Source organism: Rhinatrema bivittatum, chromosome 1, assembly GCF_901001135.1.
Source record: "Rhinatrema bivittatum chromosome 1, aRhiBiv1.1, whole genome shotgun sequence".
NCBI lineage: Eukaryota > Metazoa > Chordata > Amphibia > Gymnophiona > Rhinatrematidae > Rhinatrema > Rhinatrema bivittatum.
In genome coordinates this window covers 187,688,599-187,710,708 of record NC_042615.1, presented here as the reverse complement: position 1 = coordinate 187,710,708, position 22,110 = coordinate 187,688,599, and the positions used below count along the sequence as shown (strand labels likewise).

The 22,110-nt window shown below is 43.9% G+C and overlaps 1 protein-coding gene across 3 annotated transcripts in view; it reads right to left on the bottom strand.

The window, feature by feature from the left end:
* Positions 1–22,110, bottom strand: part of ADGRA3 (adhesion G protein-coupled receptor A3) — a 462,035-nt gene that overhangs the window by 109,503 nt on the left and 330,422 nt on the right. For all 3 annotated transcript variants that reach the window (XM_029590300.1, XM_029590282.1, XM_029590290.1), the window contains one exon: positions 18,341–18,549. In XM_029590300.1, the coding sequence (XP_029446160.1) occupies positions 18,341–18,549 (209 nt within the window). The remainder of the gene's footprint in view (positions 1–18,340; positions 18,550–22,110) is intronic.

Sequence of the window (22,110 nt, the reverse complement as noted above, 5' to 3'; positions counted from 1 at the left end):
GCTATTTGATATTGTTACTAAATATGATGCAGGTCTGTACCAGGGCATTGATCCCCTGGGACTGCGGATCCCGCCTGCAGCTGAAGAATCTGGGTACTTGAGCGTTGGATCTGCTTGCTCTATGTCTGGGGTCCCCCACAGATTCACTATCATCTGGAAGGCTGTGAACGACAGCTTCCATTCTCCTGAGTTTAGACTTTCCCTGCTGAGGAAGTCTGCCGTGATGTTGTCTTTCCCGGCGATGTGGACGGCAGAGATCTCCTGGAGATTTGCTTCCGCCCACGCCATCAGTAGGTCTATTTCTAGGGACACCTGTTGGCTTCTGGTTCCGCCCTGTCGGTTGATGTAGGCCACAGTTGTGGCGTTGTCCAACATCACCCTGACCGCTTTGTCTCGGAGTCTGTGGGCGAATCGCAGGCAGGCTAGTCTGACTGCCCGCGCTTCTAGGCGGTTGATGTTCCATCCCGCCTCTTCTGCGTTCCACCGTCCTTGGGTGGTTAACTCTTCGCAGTGTGCTCCCCATCCGTGTAGACTGGCATCTGTGGTGAGCAGGGTCCAGGTTGGGGAGGATAGTCTTGATCCCCGGCTCATGTGGCTGGTCTGCAGCCACCACCGTAGCTGAGTCCGGATTCTGCCCGGGAGTGGTAGACATACGGTGTAGTTCTGGGACCGTGGGCTCCACCGCGATAGAAGTGAGCGTTGTAGGGGCCTCATGTGGGCTCGCGCCCATGGCACCACTTCCAGTGTGGATGCCATCAGCCCAAGGACTTGCAGGTAGTCCCATGCTGTGGGACGAGGAACGCTCAGCAAGGTCTGCAGTTGGCTCCGCAGTTTTGATCTCCTTGTCGGGGTCAAGCTGACCTTGTCTTCCTTGGTGTCGAATCGGACTCCTAGGTATTCCAGCGACTGTGAGGGCTGTAGGGAACTTTTGTTTGTGTTGACCACCCATCCTAGGCTTTCCAGCAGTGTTATCACTCTGCTGGTCGTTTGGTGGCTTTCCTCCGGTGACTTTGCCCTGATCAGCCAATCGTCTAGGTAAGGGTGAACGAGGATTCCTTCCTTCCTCAGTGTTGCCGCCACCACTACTATTACCTTGATGAACGTCCGGGGTGCTGTGGCTAACCCGAAGGGTAGTGCCCGGAACTGATAGTGACGATCCAGGACCTTGAAGCGTAGGTAGCGCTGGTGCTCCTGATGAATTGGGATGTGTAAGTAGGCCTCCGAAAGATCCAGGGATGTGATGAACTCTCCTGGTTGTATTGCGCGCATGACGGATCGTAGGGTTTCCATGCGGAAGCGGTGGATCCTTGGGTGGCGGTTGACTGACTTGAGGTCCAGGATAGGCCTGAATGTACCCTCTTTCTTGGGTACGACAAAGTAGATGGAGTAATGTCCAGTATTCATTTCCTGTGTAGGCACCGGGGTTATGGCCTCGAGGGCCAACAGTCTGGATAGAGTAGACCTCTTGAGGAGGTCGTGGCAGGGGGATTCCACGAACCTGTCCGGAGGGGTTCGAAGGTAGTACCCCTCCCGGATGATGGCTAGGACCCACTTGTCGGAAGTTATCTCGTCCCATCTGCGGTAGAATAGAGCTAGTCTGACCCCTATGGCTTCTTCCCTTGGATGGGTCGGCTGATTCTCATTGTGGGGCACAGCTGGGGCCTGTCCCCGAGCTGGCTCCCCTCTTGTTGTGCTTGGTCCGAAAGGTCTGGTTCCTGCCTGTAGGGCGGGGTGCTTGATAGTTGCTCTTGTAAGGGTTGAAGCGCTGCAAGCTTCTGCCCCTGGCGGACCTGTGGAAAGGACGCTGCTTTCTCTTCGTCCTGTCTTCTGGCAGGCATTGTAATGGGGAGTCGCCCCATTTGTTGGCCAGTTTCTCTAGTTCGCTGCCAAACAGGAGGGATCCTTTGAAGGGCATCCTCGTGAGGCTCGTCTTGGAAGAGGCGTCAGCCGACCAATTTCGAAGCCAGAGCTGTCTCCTGGCCGCCACTGCGGACGACACTCCTCTAGCTGCTGTGCGCACTAGATCGGTGCAGCAGGCCGCAATCTGCAGTGACATGGCTGCAACTTCAAATGACTGTTTTAGGATGGCTTCTAGGCGCCGGTCATGTGCATCCTTGAGCGCCGCTCCTCCCTCCACTGGGATGGTAGTGCGCTTGGCGACCGCGCAGACTATGGCGTCCACTCCAGGGCATGCCAGGAGCTCCTTGGTCGCTGGGTCCAGGGGGGTACATGGCTGACAAGGCTCGTCCCCCTTTGAATGTGGACTCTGGGACATTCCATTCCAGGTCAATTAGCTGTTGTGCTGCCTGTAAGAGACGAAAATGGCGGGACGTCTGGCGAAGGCCCTCCAGCAGGGGGTTCGTTCTGGGTTCCCCCGAGGTGCCTTGGCCCAGGATAGCGAGTTCCGTTAGACATTGGGATACGAGGTCTGGGAGCTCGTCCTTTGTGAAGAAGTGTCTCATGGTTCAGTGTGGCTCTGTCCCCGAGGGAAGTTCCCCCTCCTCCAGGGGCTCAACTTCGTCGGAAAAATCCATGTCCCCGTAGGCGGGGATTCTGGGTGGTGGGAGCCTGTGCCTAGGCCTCGAGGGCCCTGGGGCATGAGGGTCCTCCGGTGGAGCATGTGGCTGATCAGCCAGAGGTGCAGTTTGCATCTTGACAAAGGCATGAATCCCCTTGAATAACTCCACCCAAGATATCGATGCTGGGTCTAAGTTGAGGGGTGCAGGTTCTCTGGGGGTCCCAGTCTGTGTGGGGGAACCACTGGGGCCTGCTAGGTCTCGGGTACCCCCTGAGGAGCTAGCACTGGGCCCTGGGTGGGACTGGCCCTGACCTGGATCTCCCAGGGCCTCCTCACAGTGTGCACACAGGGTGTCGGCCTCCTCGCTCTGTGCGGCTCTGATGGGGCATGCAGGGCAGAGGCCTTGAGCTTTTATTCCTGTTTCTGGAGGTGCCATGTCTGTGGACGCGTAAGCTCTTGTGCGCTCCAGTGCGCCTGAGATGTGCGCGCAGATATGCGCCCAGCTCTGTGCGTGCAACTTATGCGCGCAAGGTTTTATGAGCGCGTAAGTTTATGCGCACAAGGATTTTTGTGCGCTTAGCTCAATTTGTGCGCTCAGATCGAATGGTGGGCGGCGCAGCGAATAGGGCCAAGATGGCGACAGCGAGCATGCGGGTAATATGGCGACCTCCTCGGAGGGTCTCCACGTGGGCAGACCCTTGGAAATAGCCGGGGCCTGGCCTTGCTAGGGCGGATCAACCCGGTGGCACTGGTTCCAATCGTTGGCCTGTGCTCCTCCTTGATCCTCGGAGACCAGAATCAAACAGCAGATTTCCACCTTACCTTGTCTTCGGCGCTTCCCGTTTCGTTCCGGGCTGTCTCCGGCTGCAGGGGGAGAGGGTCAATACCTTCACCGCCGCGCTCGAGGGGTGCACCCGCTGCCTCTCAGCCACGCCCAAGGATTGGGGGCTAGGTCCGCCGCGATTCAGCCGCCGGACCGAGGCTCACCTCCGAAGGACCACGGAAATCACCTCGGGAATCTCAACTGGGGGAGGGACCCGAGGGTATCACCGCAGGAGAGCGGGGCTCGTCTTCAGGTAGGTTTTCCCCTTTAATTTTGGTTTTCTTCTTCAGATTTGGCTCAAACGCTGTGAGAGCGTGCAGATAGTCCCTAACTGCTATGGAGACAGAAAATACTGGAGAGCTGCACTTCCTGCAGGGGTACATGAACTAGGAGCTGACGTCAGATTGAAATCGGATCTGTCTCCAACTGCTAACTGGAGTACACTATACCCATTGGTCCTGAATCCATCTGCTACACACTAGGAAATTCCCAATATTCTGTTTGCTTTTTTGACTGCTGCAGCACACTGAACCGACAATTTCAATGTGTTATCCACTATGACGCCTAGATCTCTTTCTTGGGTGGTAGCTCCTAATATGGAACCTAACATTGTGTAACTATAGCATGGGTTATTTTTCCCTATATGCATCACCTTGCACTTATCCACATTAAATTTCATCTGCCATTTGGATGCCAAATTTTCCAGTCTCAGAAGGTCTTCCTGCAATTTATCACAATCTGCTTGTGATTTAACTACTCAGAACAATTTTGTATCATCTGCAAATTTGATTGATTACATTGGATCAAAATCGAGTGCCTTCTCAACCTGATATGGAGGTAATAACTGTTTCACTTTTAAAACCTCCCCAAATAACTCTTGATAATATATGGGAAGCAATTACTAACCTCACAAGCCAACTCTCACGTTTTGTTTCTCAGCAATAAGAGTTAACCGGTCAAGTTAATGTTATAAAATCTCAAGTTCTGGAAATTAAAGCTCAAAATGAAGCTCAGGAGATTAAAGAGAAAAATATGCAAAAATCAGTGGATACAATTGTAAATGGTCATACATATTTACAAAATAAAATGGAAAATCTAGAAAATAACATTCATTGCTGTAATCTTAGGATTTTAAATTTTCCTAAGAAGAAATTGGTATCATCAGTTGAAATGCTTCGTAAATATTTTCTAGAAATATTGTTAATAAAGGAAGAGATGATACCATCTATCTTTAAAGCATATTACTTACCGGTTAAAACATCATCACAATTGAATATAAGACCATATGATTCTCCCATAATAGATACGTCTATCTTCATTTCTGGAGACCTCAATGGAAGAAGAAGTGAAAACGTCACCTTTGATTGTGTCATTAGCTCTGGACTTGGATAGGGAATTTGTCCTTAAAATGTTTTTCAGGAATAGAGAGGCACAGTTTCTAGATGTTGCAAAACCAACCCAAGCAAAAAGAAAATGTTTCCTCTTGATGCGCCCGGCTGTTATTGGTTTGGGTGCTTCTTTCTGGTTGTATTTCCCATGCAAGTGTGTTATTAAGCATGATGGAATTAAATATGTTTTTCTTGACCCCCTTAAATTCCTTTTTGAATAGCAGAGTTAATCCAGACTCTTCAATTGCTAGAACTAGCTCCGAGTAATCTGTTCTGACTCTAGAAAAAGAATAAGGAATACTAGTTTTTTGTGGTTGTTTACTTGTATTTAAAAGATAAAGATTTCCTGCATATTTTCAATTAGAAACCTCCTCCAATGTGGTCTGACAAGTAGCCAACATACTATGTCCTCTGACAACAAAAAAGCTTAAACAAAATGCGTCCAAAAGACAACCCTGGTTTAACGAAGAGCTGCGAAAACTCAAACACCTGCTTCGTCAGAAAGAAAGAAAATGGCGTAAAGCCCCCTCTACTTCCTCACTATCTGATTACAAACGTTCTCTCCACTTATACAAAAACATGACCTTAAAAACCAAAAGAGACTTCTATGCCAGCAAGATCCACCACCTCATCTTCGACTCTAAAGCTCTTTTCACCTACGTCTCCAGTCTCACTAAAGCTATCACTCCAGATATTCCAACCGAATTATCACAGACAAAAGCAGACGAACTGGCTCTTCATTTCAGTAAAAAAATCTCCGACCTCCTCAAACAACTGTCACCAAACAAGGGCACTTCCGATAGTACATATCTTCTCCCAAACAAAGACATTGACCTAAACGCCTTCGAACCCATCACCACTTCAGAGATTCAATCGGTTCTGAAGAAAATGAAACCGTCAACACACCCGTTTGATCAAATCCCGTCCAAATTACTTCTTCTAATCCCGGATACTATATCGAAAGCTCTAGCCGACATCATAAATTGTTCACTGTCCCAGGGTATCTACCCAGACGACCTCAAAACGGCTTCAATCAAATCACTTCTAAAAAAAACCCAACCTAAATGCGAACGATCCCAACAATTACTGCCCCATCTCCAACCTTCCGTTTATAGCTAAAATTATGGAAAAACTAGTAAACACCCAATTATCAAATTACATCGAGGATCACAAGATCCTCTCCCCAAACCAATATGGATTTCGCAAAGAATCAAGTACGGAAACACTTCTTCTCTCCCTCACGGACTTCCTACTCTCAGGCATAGATAAAGGTCATGCTTACCTATTAATCCTCCTTGACCTTTCGGCTGCCTTCGATACAGTCAACCACCACCTCCTCATAAAACAACTAGCAAACATAGGAGTGAAAGGCACAGCACTGACCTGGTTCAAAACTTTCTTGGACAACAGAGGATACAAAGTCAAAATTCATAACAAAGAATCACATTACTTTCCTTCCTCTCAAGGGGTGCCACAGGGCTCCTCTCTCACACCAACGTTATTCAATGTTTACTTGCTCCCTCTCTGCTTACTACTAACGAAACTAAACCTAAAACACTTCCTTTTTGCAGACGACGTCCAGATCGTGATACAGGTAAAAGAATCCATATCTAAAACAATAGAATTCTGGAATAGCTGCCTAACAGAAATCAACCACCTCCTCACCAATCTAAACCTAATTCTCAATGCCTCAAAAACGGAATTTCTACTTATTTCCCCGGAAAACAACAACACCCTTTCAAAGCCACCATCTATCCTTCAAACCTCTCATGTAAGAGACCTAGGAGCCATCATGGACAACCGCCTCAACTTAAAATCATTCATCAACCAAACCACCAAAGATTGCTTTCACAAACTACATATCCTAAAAAGAATAAAACCTTTATTCCACTCACAGGACTTCAGAACAATTCTTCAAGCAATAATCTTCTCCAAACTAGATTATTGTAACTCGCTACTACTAGGTCTACCAGCTTCCCACACCAAACCTCTACAAATGGTGCAGAATACAGCTGCCAGAATCCTGACGAACTCTAGGAGAATGGACCACATCACCCCAATCCTCAAAGACCTTCACTGGTTACCGATCCATTACAGAATCATATACAAATCCATCACCACCATCTACAAAGTCATTCACCAACAAGCCCGGATCAACTTACAAATTCCCTTCAAAAAACACACATCCGTCAGACCCATCAGGGAATCCTACAAAGAATCTCTTCAGGTGCCTCACACAAAAACCATGCATCATAAGTCTCTCAGTGCCAGAGCATTCTCAACCGCAGGTCCACCATTATGGAACTCCATCCCAGCGGATCTGAGACAAGAACCCTGCCTTCCAACATTTAGAAAAAGGCTGAAAACTTGGCTTTTTAAAAAAGCCTTTCCAATCCCTGACTGAGACCTTCACCGGACATCTTAACCACACTATCCAAGCTCCGACTGAGACCTACACCCCACATCTCAACCACACTATTAAAAATGGTTTAAACAACAAACTTTCTTATTCGCTGCCATTACCTTCACAGTGTTAACACTATCATTTATTAATCAAGTCACATTTAATCGGACTCAATCTTGTAACCTTGTAAATAATTTGCTGTAAGTTATATCCCCCTCTTCTCACTTCTAATTCCCAGTTATTTATTTCCCTGTTTTAATGTAACTGTCACTCTCCTTACAATGCTCTTGTTACTGTTGTTTGAGTTATCACTTTCTTGCACACTTTGTTAAATGTAAACCGGTTTGATGTGATCCATGTCATGAAAGCCGGTATAGTAAAAACAATAAATAAATAAATTACAGAGTATTTATGTTAGAATTATCTCCGACATGTATTCTGTTTATGTTATTTCCTATTAATTTTTTGCTTAAGCTCTGTATATAATTTTCTTGTCAAGTATATGCTTGTTAACTGAATATAAAAGCTTTATTTATAAGATGCAAAAACAAAACAAAACAAAAAAAACAAAAACCAGAGATACAATCTTGATGTTCTGCAATTCCACCTTTTTGCTTGACCTGCGCCTTCAGTTTTTCTATATCCTGTGTACGTCTTGTCTGGACCTTGACCACCTCCGTTTTCTGTCTTCTGTTCCAGTATTTTCCTCGCTACAGTTCCTCGCCAAGAAGTTCCAGCTTCTGTCCCTGGATCCTTGATTGCCCCCCTGACGGTATGGAGTAATACCTTTTTCTTCCCAAGCTGTTGACAAGAGGCTTGGGGAGGGGCTCTTTGAGGAGGGGGGTACTGTTGTGAACCTGCTCGCAACGCGCGCGGGCAGGCCCCCTACCTCTTTCCCAGCTGTTCTCTGCTTAACGCGGCAGGCTGCCGCCGATGCCGTCCTCCACGTCCCGGAGGCCGCGGCTGTCTTCTGTCCCGCGCGGCAAGACTGAGCCATCGCTGGGAGCCCTCCTCTCCGTGGCTGGGGCCACCGCTGCCGCTCCTGCTTCATCTTCACAGCTGGAGCCACTGCCGAGGTCTTCAGATGGCAGGGAAGCTGTCCCTGCCGATGCCTGCCTCTTTCTTCCATCTTCGTGGCCGGGCGCCGCTCATCCTTGGGCCCTCCATGCGGCAGGGATGCCGCCAGCGTTTCTCTCTCTTCCTGGCTCTCCTTAGGCGCGGGTGTGCACCTCAGCCTGACTCCTAAAGGGCCAGTGGCGGGAAAAGCCCCATGGCCCTCAAAGTTGACATCAGCCAGTCATGCTTCAGCTCTTTGTAAGGGGCCCTGTGCCAGTCTTTCGATGCCTTTGCAAGGAGCCAGTCCACTCCTGGATGTTCCTGTCCTTCGCTCCAGGAGTCTTCTGTGGTACATCCCTTCTTCAAGGTCCTGTGTTTCCTGTTGGAGCTCCTGTGTCTTCGTCTGAGCATCCATTCCTAATGTTCCATGTCCAGATGTCCAGTCGTCTTGTGAGTCCATTCCTGAAAGTCTTATTCCTCATCCTGATGTTCCAGATGCTCTGTGTTCCTGTTGCCTTGATCCTGATGCCTGTGTCTTCATTTCTGCATCTAGTTCCCAGGTTCCTGGTGCCCACGTCGTGGTCCGTACCAGCCCATGGGATGACTGTGTAGGGCGCTTCGTGGTACAAGGCCTCCTTCTATGCTGCAGCGCAAGCTTCCGGGAGATTTCTGTTCTGAAGCCTTGTTCCTGGTCTACAGAGTCCCCTTGCTTCTGCTCCGTCCATGTTTAAGACACTGCCAGAACTTGCCCGCTTCAGCGTGGTCTGCGACCAGTCACAGGTGGCTGTGTAGGGCATGCCCCGGCGCAGGCCTCTTCAGTATCTCTGCCATGTTCCGGTCTCAGCTTCCATGTACCTCGTCTGGAGTCTGCTTCGAGTACAGTGTGGTCCACGACCAGCCCATGGGATGGCTGTGTAGGGCGCGCTGCAAGGCAGTGCTCACCCAGAGCTTTTGCCTGACCTGAATCCTTGCTTGAATCTCCTGAGTAACCGAATCCTTGCTTGAATCTCCTGATGTCCAAATGTCCTCACCTGAGTCTTCGTCGATGTTTCCATGTTCCTGCCCTCAGCCTCCGTCTGGCCTCACGCACTCGTCGTTCCCAAGCGACGGGTCCGAAAGGGCTTCCGAGTGGCCGGAGGGCTACTCTCGCGACCAGCATTGCACTGCTGGGTCACACTGGTGAGTGCAGGACCAGCGGAGGAAGGTCCAGCCCAGTTCCTGTTCCGGATTCCATCGCTTGTCTTCAGTCCAGCCTTTCTCCTGTCCTGCCCATGCTCGGGCATGCCTTGCCTGCCTCGACACCTCTTCGGAGTCTGGGGTCGAGCCATGGCCCAAGAACACACATTCTCCTCAGAAGTAGAACTGCTCTCCTAGCGCTTCCTAACATCGGGTGTGAATAATTTTCTAAATTGGTCCACTTGACATGGAATGTCCCACATTTAATTAAGTTGGGGAAAATTCTTTTTCACTCAATGCACAATAAAGCTCTGGAATTCATTTCCTCTGGAATTCATTTCAAGAGGATATGGTAAAGGCAGCTAGCATAGCTGGATTTAAAAAAAGTTTTGACATGCTCTTGGAGATGTGATGATGAAAAATCAGGGATTAACTAGTTAACAATTGAAACCAAGAAAATTCACTAGTTAATATTTCTATTATTGGCACTTAAATAAATCTTACAATTTGAAGTTGCACCGTACCATTAAAATATTACTTTTATTATCACGTTTAAAATTGTCTCCTCATGTGTTATAATATTAAATGTCACTACATCCAATCCCATAAGAAGTCCTTTCCAAATGTTGAAAAATATTTTTTATACGGAAGATAAGACCTCAGCACTGGCACAGAATTCTGATAATGAACAGAAACTTTTTGCACCGGTCGGTACAATCACTGGTCTAATGTCTTCCTTTTTATTTTTGCTTTTCTTTAAAAAAATTTTTTTTGCTGAAACCTGCAATTTGCTCTGCAACTTCAAGATGTTAAACTTGAGCTTAAAATCGCTTAGATCTGAAGTTGTCGATTTGAAAATCAAACTGAAACAGTTTTATATTGTGCCGCCCGATTGTATGATACTATAGCGAGCAGAATTTGTTATTTATCCTATACTCCCACAATGTGGAGTTATAGTCCCGACAAACTTTACTTATCTTATTGAGCAGCTGATGCAGTCGTTTGTAGCCCAAGAATATTCTTTTGGCTGACTGAACCGCTAGATTTTTCTTATTAGAAAGCCACCAAACTGCCGACATTGTCAACATTTCGTAACCTGCATCAGGACGGGCTTTATTTTCTATGGACTTACCGTCTCAATAGTCTGGTTCATGTCATGCTCTTGGAGAAGTCCATAAATTGTTAACCACCAGATAGACTTGGGAAAAGCTACTACTTATCCCTGGGTGTTAGGAGCATGGGATCTATCTACTGTCTGGGATCCTGCCAAGTACTTGTAACTTGGATTGGCTACTGTTGGAAAGAGGATACTAGTTTTGATGGACCCTCTGTCTGACTCTGTATGGCAGTTCTTATGTAAGGACTTCAAACCAAGCATATATGATACTTTGGAGAGAGCGCAAGGGGATAGATAAGAAGTCAAATTCTTTTGTGAAATTACAAATAAATCACATATAAATTATATAAATTGTGCGTATATGTATGGATGAGTCATCTGCAGTATCTGTAGTTGCTCATACATTTCCTTCTCCCATACATACGTATTTGAATTTCAATTTATTAAAACTTATTGTCCACACTTATCACAGAGAACTATTTCAATGTGGATTCCAAAGAGACATTCACAAAACCACGCAAGTCTGCCCACCTGGCTCTTGCTAAAGGAACTACCTCTTTCATAATGCCGTCCCAAAATAATTTCCTGTAACATCACATTCCAGAGAAAACAGGTGACAGCTGACTCCATTAACTCTAATCCTGGCTTTCTGGTCCCTCTATGGACTCTGAATCCATTTAATCAAATTATTTCCTACTTACATCCACCATAGAGTGGCAAAAAAGAAAGGGCAATTCCATTTGGTCAAAAGCCTTTTCTGCATCTAATGAAAGTAATAAGGCTTCCTGCTCAGTCTTATTGACCAGATTAAGTTAAGCATTCTCCTGACATCTTTTGATCCCTGTCGGCCTTTCCTGAAATCTGTCTCATGATTCTTGTTGACTAATTTAGGTAGCAATTTTTCCAATTTACCCGCCAAAATATTTGCAAGTATTTTAATATAGTTCAAAAGGAAGATGGATCTATAGAATCCACGGTTCCTTGGATCCTTATGCTTCCTTTGGAATGATCGAGATGGTAGCTACCATCACTTGAGTCAGTCAGAAGCTGCCCCTCTAACACACTTTTGTACAGATCTGCTAGCTTGGGGATCAGAAGAGAAGCTTTTACAAATTTTTAAGTCAGGTTGCCTTCAACCAGACATTTACCTCAACTAAGGAACTTTATAGCATTCTCACTTTCTAATTCTGCAATTCTCTCCTTGAAAACATCTGATTTCTCTTTTGATAAGACAGGAATGTTCAAGTTTTCCAAGAATTATTATTTATTTATTTATTTATTTAATGTCTCTTATATACCGATGTCCGTTTGCACATCGCATCGGTTCACAGTAAAACATGAACTTTATGGGCGAAGCCCTTACAAGGAACAGATAAATACAGTTAACTTTAGGGCATAGCCCTTAACAAAAACCAAGGAAGAAATACATTGGAGGGGGGTATTGATTTACATACTATAACCTATATATATGTATATATATATATATATATATAAATAACTATAAACATAAAATTATAACATTTCAAGGTACCAAAATCAGAGGCATTTCGTAATCCAATATTCAGGCCGAGTTCACAAATGTGGATTGGGGTTATCCATTTCGGAAGGAGTTTATGTGATGGGGGGGTGACGTAGGGTAGGCTTGCTGGAAGAGCCAGGTCTTTAGTTTTTTTTTGAAAGTGGGTGTATATGACTCCATGCGGATGTCATGAGGTAAGGAGTTCCAGATAGTGGGACCGGCTAGAGAGAAGGCTCTGCTTATGGTGGAGGAGAGTTTGAAAGCTTTAATGGGTTGGGAATGTAGGGTTCCTAGGAGAGCTGTGCGGGTGGGTCTGTTGGAGGTGCGAGGGGTGAGTGGAGGGTTGATCCAATTGAGATTGGAGTGTAGCAGACTTTTGTGGATGATGGAGAGTGCTTTATAAAGAATTCGGGAGTGTATAGGGAGCCAGTGTAGAGAGATGAGTATGGGGGTGATATGGTCCTTCTTTTTGGAGTTTGATAGAATACGAGCGGCAGCATTTTGTAAAAGTTGTAAAGGCTTGGTGTGTGAAGCGGGGATGCCAAGGAGAAGTGCGTTACAATAGTCTATTTTGGATAGAATAATAGACTGAAGTACAGTACGGAAATCCATGAAATGGAGAAGAGGTCTGAGTTTTTTTATTGTTTGAAGCTTATAATAACATTCCTTAATGATAGAGTTAATGAATGATTTACAAGTCAGGTGATTATCTATAAGTACACCTAAATTGCGAACCTGTGTGGGGAAAGAGGAGGATGAGTGTGTAGGTGGAATGTCTGGAAGAGGTTGCTTGTTAGATATGATTAAAAGTTCAGTTTTTTTGGGATTTAAAGCTAGATGCATGTCATTAAGAAGTTGGGTGATGGAGGAAAGGCAGGATTCCCAGTTATGTAGGGCAGTTTGGAGGGAGTCGGAAAATGGGAAAATGATTTGCACATCGTCAGCATAAATGAAATGCTTGATGTGCAGGTTGGTGAGCAGGGTGGTGAGAGGAAGCATGTATATATTGAAGAGGGTAGAAGAGAGGGAGGAGCCTTGGGGAACACCCTGAGGCAGACTAATGGGGTCAGATTCTTTATTATCCACAAAGACAGTGAAGAAGCGATTTTGGAGATATGATTGTATCCAGGAGAGGGCATTGCCGGAGATCCCAATACTCCTGAGGATGTTAAGGAGGACATCGTGGTTGACTGTGTCGAACGCAGCCGAGATGTCAAGCATGGCAACCAGATAAGAGGAGCCTGAGTCAGTCCCTCTGATGAGAGTATCATGCAGGGAGAGCAGTAAGGTTTCAGTACTGAGATGTTTCCTGAAACCATGTAGTGTGGGAGGGAGGATATTGTTTAGTTCAAGGTGATCAGAAAGACGAGAGTTGACTAGTTTCTCAAGGATTTTAGCTAGGAAGGGGAGGTTAGAAACAGGTCTGTAGTTAGACAAGGTAGCGGGGTCGAGATTGGGTTTTTTGAGTAGTGGTTTCACTACTGCTTGTTTTAGGAAATTTGGGACTGAGCCATGTTCTAGTGAGCAGTTCAGGATATTCGATAGAGGTTTGGCAATTACTTTGGGTATTGAAAGCAGGAGTTTCGAAGGAATAGTTTCAGAGGGATGCGATGAGGGTTTCATCCTTTTAAGGATGTTTTCTACTTCGAGGGAGGAGGAAGAGTCGAACGAGGAGAGGGAGACTGAAGCGCTAAAAGTCGGTAGGCAAATATTTAAGTTATTATTAGAGAATTGCGTTGTGATGGCGGAGACTTTATTTTTAAAAAATTGGGCTAATTCATTGCAGCGATTTTTTGAAGAGTTAGAAATTTGTTGTGTGTGGGAGGGAGAGGTGAGTTCAGCTACCATAGAGAAAAGGGCCTTGGGATTGTATTGCAAGCCATGTATTTTTTTGGCGTAGTATTCACGTTTGGTGTGAATGATGGAATCTCTATATTCATGCATGCGTTGGTAGTAGATTGTTTTATTAGAGGGGGATTGTTGTTTGCGCCAGGATCTTTCAGCAGCTCTAAGTTGTGTTTTAAGATTTCTGAGGTACGGATTGTACCAGGGTTTTCTATTTCTGTGGTTCGGGTTTACAGTTTTTGTTATTTGTGGGCAATGCTCATTGGCAATGGAGAGAGTAATGTTGACCCAGGTGGAGAAGGCGTTTTCTGGGGAAGAGAGGTCAATTTTTTTTTCTAATTCAGCGCATGCTTGTGAGATGGTATCAGTGGAGCAGGCTTTACGAAATTTAAAAGATAATGGCTGTCGTGGTACGGTGGTAGAACTTTGAGGAAGAATAAGTTTAGTCTGGATCAAGTAATGATCTGACCAGGGAACTGCTGTGCAAGAGGGTGGATTGCTGATGTTGATGGGGGAGTTAATAAAAATCAGATCAAGTGTGTGGCCAGCTTTGTGTGTGGGAGAGTTCACAATTTGATGGAAACCCATAGCTTCAAGGGATGATATGAAAGTTTCGCAGGCCGGGGATTGTGGGGAGGTATCAACGTGTAAATTAAAGTCACCTAGGAGAATCGTAGGTATATCATGGGATAGTGAGTTTGCAATAAATTCAATGAGTGGGGATGAGTCTTTCTCTAGAAGCCCTGGGGAGGTATAAATGAGACAGAGCTGGAGTGTGTTGGATTTGAAAAATCCAATTTCGTATTGAATTGGAAGATCGCATTTTTGGGCCAATAGTTGTAAGTCCTTTTTAACAGCTAAGAGGATGCCGCCTCCTCTCTTCTTTTTCCTAGGGATTGAGAAAACATCGTAAGTATCTAAGGGTAATTGGTTGATGAGTGGTGTGTCATCAAATTCAGAGCTGTATAAAAGCCTACAAACTGGCTAAAAGACGGGAAACAGAGAGTGGGATTAAATGGACAATTTTCTCAGTGGAAGGGAGTGGGCAGTGAGGTGCCTCAGGGATCTGTATTGGGACCTGTACGTTTCAATATATTTATAAATGATCTGGAAAGAAATACGACAAGTGATGTAATCAAATTTGCAGAAGATACACAATTGTTCAGAGTAGTTAAATCACAAGCAAATTGTGATAAATTACAGGCAAATTACAGGCAAATAAATTACAGGCAAATTGTGATAAATTACAGGCAAATTGTGATAAATTACAGGCAAATTACAGGCAAATAAATTACAGGCAAATTGTGATAAATTACAAGCAAATTGTGATAAATTCCAGTCTCAGAAGACCTTCTGAGACTGGAAAATTTGGCATCCAAATGGCAGATGAAATTTAATGTGGATAAGTGCAAGGTGATGCATATAAGGAAAAATAACCCATGCTATAGTTACACAATGTTAGGTTCCATATTAGGAGCTACCACCCAAGAAAGAGATCTAGGCATCATAGTGGATAACACATTGAAATTGTCGGTTCAGTGTGCTATGGCAGTCAAAAAAGCAAATAGAACGTTGGGAATTATTAGGAAGGGAATGGTAAATAAAACGGAAAATGTCATAATGCCTTTGTATCGCTCCATGGTGAGACCACACCTTGAATACTGTGTATAATTCTGGGCGCCGCATCTCAAAAAAGATATAGTTACGATGGAGAAAGTACAGAGAAGGGTGACCAAAATGATAAAGGGAATGGAACAGCTCCCCTATGAAGAAAGACTAAAGAGGTTAGGACTTTTCAGCTTGGAGAAGAGACTGCTGAGGAGGGATATGATAGAGGTGTTTAAAATCATGAGAGGTCTAGAACGAGTTAATGTGAATCAGTTATTTACTCTTTCGGATAATAGAAAGACTAGGGGGCACTCCATGAAGTTAGCATGTGGCACATTTAAAACTAATCAGAGAAAGTTCTTTTTCACTCAATGCACAATTAAACTCTGGAATTTGTTGCCAGAGGATGTGGTTAGTGCAGTTAGTGTAGCTGTGTTTAAAAAAGGATTGGATAAGTTCTTGGAGAAGGCCATTACCTGCTATTAATTAAGTTAACTTAGAAAATAGCCACTGCTATTACTAGTAACAGTAACATGGAATAGACTTAGGGGTAGATTTTCAAATACCGCGAATAGGCGTACTTTTGTTGGCGCTCCAGGCGCAAACAAAAGTACGCTGGATTTTAGTAGATACGCGCGGAGCCGCGCGTATCCGCTAAAATCCGGGATCGGCGCGCGCAAGGCTATCGATTTTGTATAGCCGGCGCGCGCCGAGCCGCGCAGCCTACCCCCGTTCCCTCCGAGGCCGCTCCGAAATCAGAGCGGCCTCGGAGGGAATCCTCTAACGCCCTCCCCTCACCTTCCCCTCCCTTCCTCTACCTAACCCACCCGCCCGGCCCTGTCTAAACCCCATCCTTACCTTTGTCGGGGGATTTACGCCTCCCGGAGGGAGAAGTAAATCCCCGCGCGCCAGCGGGCCGCTAGCGCGCCGGGACGCGACCTGGGGGCGGGTCCGGAGGGTGCGGCCACGCCCCCGGACCGCCCCGGGCCGTAGCCACGCCCTCGAGCCCGCCCCGGGCTGTAGCCACGCCCCTGAGCCTGCCCCCGGAACGCTACCGACACGCCCCGAAAAGCCGCTGCACTCGGTCCCGCCCCCGACACGCCCCCGACACGCCCCCCTCCGAAAACCCCGGGACTTACGCGAGTCCCGGGGCTCTGCGCGCGCCGGTAGGCCTATGTAAAATAGGCTCACCGGCGAGCAGGGCTCTGAAAATCCGCCCCTTAGTTTTTTAGTACTTGCCAGGTTCTTATGGCCTGGATTGGCCACTGTTGGAAACAGGATGCTGGGCTTGTTGGACCCTTGGTCTGACCCAGTATAGCATGTTCTTATGTTCTTAAAGGCTTCACTGATTCTTTTAGGGTTATCAAAGTCATTCCATCACAAGGGAACATTTCCTCTACATATGTACTTGCTAACATTGTCTATAGTCTGTGTGCTAGCAATTTAATGGCTTTCTTGCTATGTTCATAAAACTTTTGTTCTTTTCATAATTCTCTCCACTTTGTGGTCTATCCGAACATTTATCACCCCCCCCCCCCCCTTTATGTAGTAATCTATTTAAAACAGGGGACAGACATAGGACATTATGATTATCAAGAGCCTTAACTTCCATTCTCAAATTGTATCCTATCTTCGCCCTTCTCTTCATTGCCCAGCATTGCATCACAATGATCAGATGGAGATCGCAGAATATGTTTGCTTGTGAAGCAGCCCTGAGGCAGTGTTTGTGTTGCAATGAAACATGGCCATGTCGGCATTTTTTTTTTTTTTGCAAGGTACTGTTACTGCTGTTTAGAACTGAATGATACTTTAAGAACTTTTGAGTAAGAACATTCCGATGTCTTTTGCAAAGTAAGTTCTGCTATTCCTGTTTGGAATTTAAACATTTGTTTCAGCCACCGATAATGGCTATAAACATTTAAAGTATTTTTGAGTAAGAAAGTATATTTTTGCACATTTTGAAGTATTCTGTTACATATTTATTTATTTATTTAAAGTTTTTTATATACCGACAATCGTTAAGAAAACATCACATCAGTTTCCATAGAACAACAAACAGGCCAACAGGGCTTCACAGTGTAACTGATAAAAGAACTAGAACTAGGGGGGAGGGGGGCAAAAAGGGGGGGGGACGGGGTGGAGGGAGGAGGTTTTACATAGAAACAGGGGAGATATTAAGGGAGGGGAAGTGGAGGGGGGTGGAGGGATAAGGGAAACTAATTTTAAACTGTACAAATATTTACATACAAAATATAATGCTTAAATACAAGAAAAGTATAATAGGACATAGTCAAGGCAATGAATGAAACAGTTTTTTCCTGTTATGGCAGCGTTAACAAAAGCTCACTGTAAGTACTGCAGAAGTTTTTGGACTCTGCAATTGCTGTCTGAAGTTTTTCCTTTCAATCAACAAGAATTTTACAACCAATAAATGTGTTATGCAATAGCAGTACGACTATTATAGTCATTTGTTTATGAGTAATTATCTTTTGTATAATCAAAAATTAAACAATAATAAATATATAAAAATAAGTGATATATGATACATAGAAATTATGACCAGTGTGTGCTATTGGCTGTATTGTTGTTGTTTATCTTTGTCCTATGTAGAGGCTATCAACTTCTGTTCATGAAGAGATTCATTGAAAACATACAATTTGACCAGAAGTACCTATTCGCACACAACTGAATGTACTCAAACTGTTTTGTACCCTTCATCTCAACATGTGAACTACAAAAATCTAAAAACAATATTTCAAATTTATACCTTCGTCTCTTACAGATGTTAGCTTTCTTTGCATTTTACTGCAAAAGTTACTTTCAATCAATTCAGACAACAAAACATTATTGCAAACCTCTGTAACAGGATTAAAGAGCCTTTCATACCATTAGCACAGCGTAGTTACTAAGGGAGTAGCACTGAATGGTGGTAATATTTTCATCAGAGGAGACAATATGACAGCCATCCGACTTCCATCCCCCCTGTCCATTCAGCAGATCAAAATCCCACCATGCTGCAACAGCGTCTGTTCCATGGGCAATGCGACGCAATGTTACATTGATGGGGATGTTCTGAGCTTTCATGTTTAGACCATCTGTTATAAAAAAGCAACAACAAAGCCAATACTAAATGCTTCAATTTCATTTGAAATTGTATACAAGTTATCACATTAAAATCTGGTATTTAACCAGTCCAGCATTTTACAATATTTATTTTACTGAACTATATTTTGTTATACTAATATTTAATAATTATAAGATAAATACTAGGTTGAAACAGCAGGAATTGCTCAGGAGTCTCATGTTTCACAGTTTTAATGCCAGTTAATTGAATCTTCATGCTCTCTCCTTTTTAAAATATGAGAAAACATCCTCAGACAGCAAGTTTAATTGCCATAAACTGTGTTTTCTGTAGATAGCAGGATGAATTAGCCATAACATATGGGTGACGTCATCCAGCAGCACTATGTGGACCTCTCTCTTGTACAGCTAATACAGCTTCAAGCTCTACTGAGCACATATGGGCATTCCCACTTGGGCATTGCCTCGTCAGCCCCTTCAGTCAATTTTAGAGCTAATTCTAGCTAGCTAGTTGACTCTCCAGAGAAGCAGGCGGGTATTTAGTATGGCTAATTCATCCTGGTCATCAACAGAAAAAAAGACTATTTACTGTACTCAAACTTGCTTTTTCACATCGATAAGCAGGGCTATGTTAGCTATAACATGCGAGGAGTCCCAAGCTTACCCAGTTCCCAACTGCGAAACTAAACTACTGGGTTTAACAGGTTTTGTAAAACTGCTTGTTCAAATTTACTGTCAATTTTTGAGAGATTGTCCAGACAGTAATGGGACATAAAGGTGTAAACTGGAGACCACTTGGCAGCTTAGCAAATGTCTTCAAGAAGCTATGAGATGAGCTACTGATAAGCCATGGTTCTAACTTGATGAGCTTTGATGTAGCCTGCTAGCTACTTGGATAATGTACATTTGGCCATTGCTATTCCAAGTCTGTTGGGATCATAAGAGATGAACAGTTGGGTAGCTTGATGATGAAGCTGTGATGCTTTTTTGTAGTAAGCCAAGCTGTTTCAGATGCCAAGGAATGAAGGGCTTTCTCACCTTCATGGCATGTGGCCTTGAGAAGAAAATGGGTGGCATAATGGCTTGATTAATATGGAAAGATGACAGAACCTTTAATAGAAACTTGGGTGGGTAAAGAATGAACTAAATCCTGAAGTTTGCTGACTCTTTTGGCTGAGGTTACTGTTACAAGGAATATTATTTTCCATGTTAGAAACTTGGGAGAAGCAGTCTCCAAATGTTCAAAGGATGGCTTTATCAGTTGTACCAGGACAATGTTAGGCTGAATCAGAAAGCACAAGAAGATAAATCAGTAACTCTTGGTTTGCATGCAAAGGAATATGAGCTGCTGTCTTGACACCATGTGACAAACCTTTTCAACAAAATTGCAAACTCTTCTATTTGATGGTTTTCTGGTAGACTCTATTATGTCCTCAACTTCTTTAAGTAAGGACAATTCTTTTATCATTGAGCATTCAACATCTAAGCCATCAGGCAGAGGGAGGGAATGTTCGGGTGAAACAGACATCCCTCTTATTAAGTTAGTAAGTATGGGTCTGGCCCGACATAAATCAGAGCATGGCTGGAGAGCTGAACTAGAATAGCACATTTTGCCCCATTCTGGCCATTAGTGGAACTGGTGGAAAAGTATACATGAGATCTGTATTACACTTCAACAGAAAAGCATCCTGATTGGATCCGAGTTTACTGGGAAGAGTGGAGCAAAACGTTTCAAATTTCTGTTTTGGTCTGATGCAAATGGGTTGATTTTTGAAAATTCTCAGAGACTGAACAGTCTGTTTCTTGATTGCTGAAGGGACCATTTGTATGGATGAAAGATTCTGCCAGGGCAATCTGCCAATGTGTTGGAGATTCTAGGAAGGTAGACTGCTTGTAGTATAGCTTGATGTTTGCATGCTCACTTCCATATTTTTTTTTTAATCGCTTTTGGCAAAGTCCAAGATCCTGTACCACCTTGTATGTTCACATACAACATGGTTACTTGTTTGAAAGAAAATGCTCTTTTCCCTTGAAGGTGGTGAGAGAATGTTGTTAGGGCATACCTTATTTAGTTTAGTTTATTTCTTGATTGGTCACATTTCTTACAAGGAGTAGATGTGACTCGGTTATTTTCACTTTCGAATAATAATAGAAGGACTAGGGGGCATTCCATGAAGTTAGCAAGTAGCACATTTAAGACTAATCGGAGAAAATTCTTTTTCACTCAATGCACAATAAAGCTCTGGAATTTGTTGCCAGAGGATGTGGTTAGTGCAGTTAGTGTAGCTGGGTTCAAAAAAGGTTTGGATAAGTTCTTGGAGGAGAAGTCCATTAATGGCTATTAATCAATTTTACTTAGGGAATAGCCACTGCTATTAATTGCATCAGTAGCATGGGATCTTCTTAGTGTTTGGGTAATTGCCAGGTTCTTGTGGCCTGGTTTTGGCCTCTGTTGGAAACAGGATGCTGGGCTTGATGGACCCTTGGTCTGACCCAGCATGGCAATTTCTTAAGTTCTTATGTTCAAAGTGACGTACAATGAAAGAATTAAAACTAATATATTATAACTAAACTAAAACACAAACAAATAACCATAAAAAAAATAAAACAATGAAAGTATAGATAAAAGTTCTGAAAGCTAAGAAGCAAACAACAATCAGCAAGAAGAGCTTTGATAAACAAATATTTTTAGATTTCCTAAATTTCAGATAATCTTTCTCAGCACATAATGATAAAGGGAAGGAATTCCACAGGCTGGGAACTAAATAAGGAAAAACTGATTTCTCATTCTTTCCAGCCTTATCTGTCTGGGTGAAGGTAAAACCAAAAGATTCTGCTGAGAGGAACAAATTAAACATGTAGGGTGGTAAGTAAGAATAAGGCAAGCCAAATATGGGGAATTCTCCCTTCATAAAGCCTTAAAGGTGAGATATTCTATTTTGAACTGGATGCATAATGTAAACTAGGAGCCTGTAGAAGAGGAGCAACATGGTCATATTTCTTTTTACTGAAAATTACCTTAGCTGCTGTATTTTGAAGCATTTGGAGTCTTCTGATCTGATTTGAAGTGAAGACCATGAAGTAGAGAATTGCAATAATCCAAATGGCTCAAGATGACAGAATGAGTGAGAACGTTTAAATTAGATGTCCAATAAAGGTCAAACCCGGTGAATGAATCATAGAAAGAAATAGGACTTCTGTATCACACTGGTTATATGCACAAAGGTTCAATGATGAGTCTAGATTTTTACCCAGTATAGCAATAACATCTTTAATCTGGATGGTATTGTTAGCAATAGCTGGTACTGAGAGTGGGCTAGAAACCTGCTTCCTGATAAATGACAGAGTCTGATTCGCTAAGGTTAACTTTTGAGTTTAGACAGATTAAGCCAATTTGCTAATTCTGTCAAACAATAGTTAAAGTTAATTGAAGTATCCGAAGATCCAGAATCATAACTTGTAACAATCTGAATATAGTCTGCATGAAAGTATTTGTAAAAACAATGCTCTGTATCAGTGTATGAGATATAAATTAAAAATAGGAGAAAACACAGAACCCTGAGGAATGTCATAAC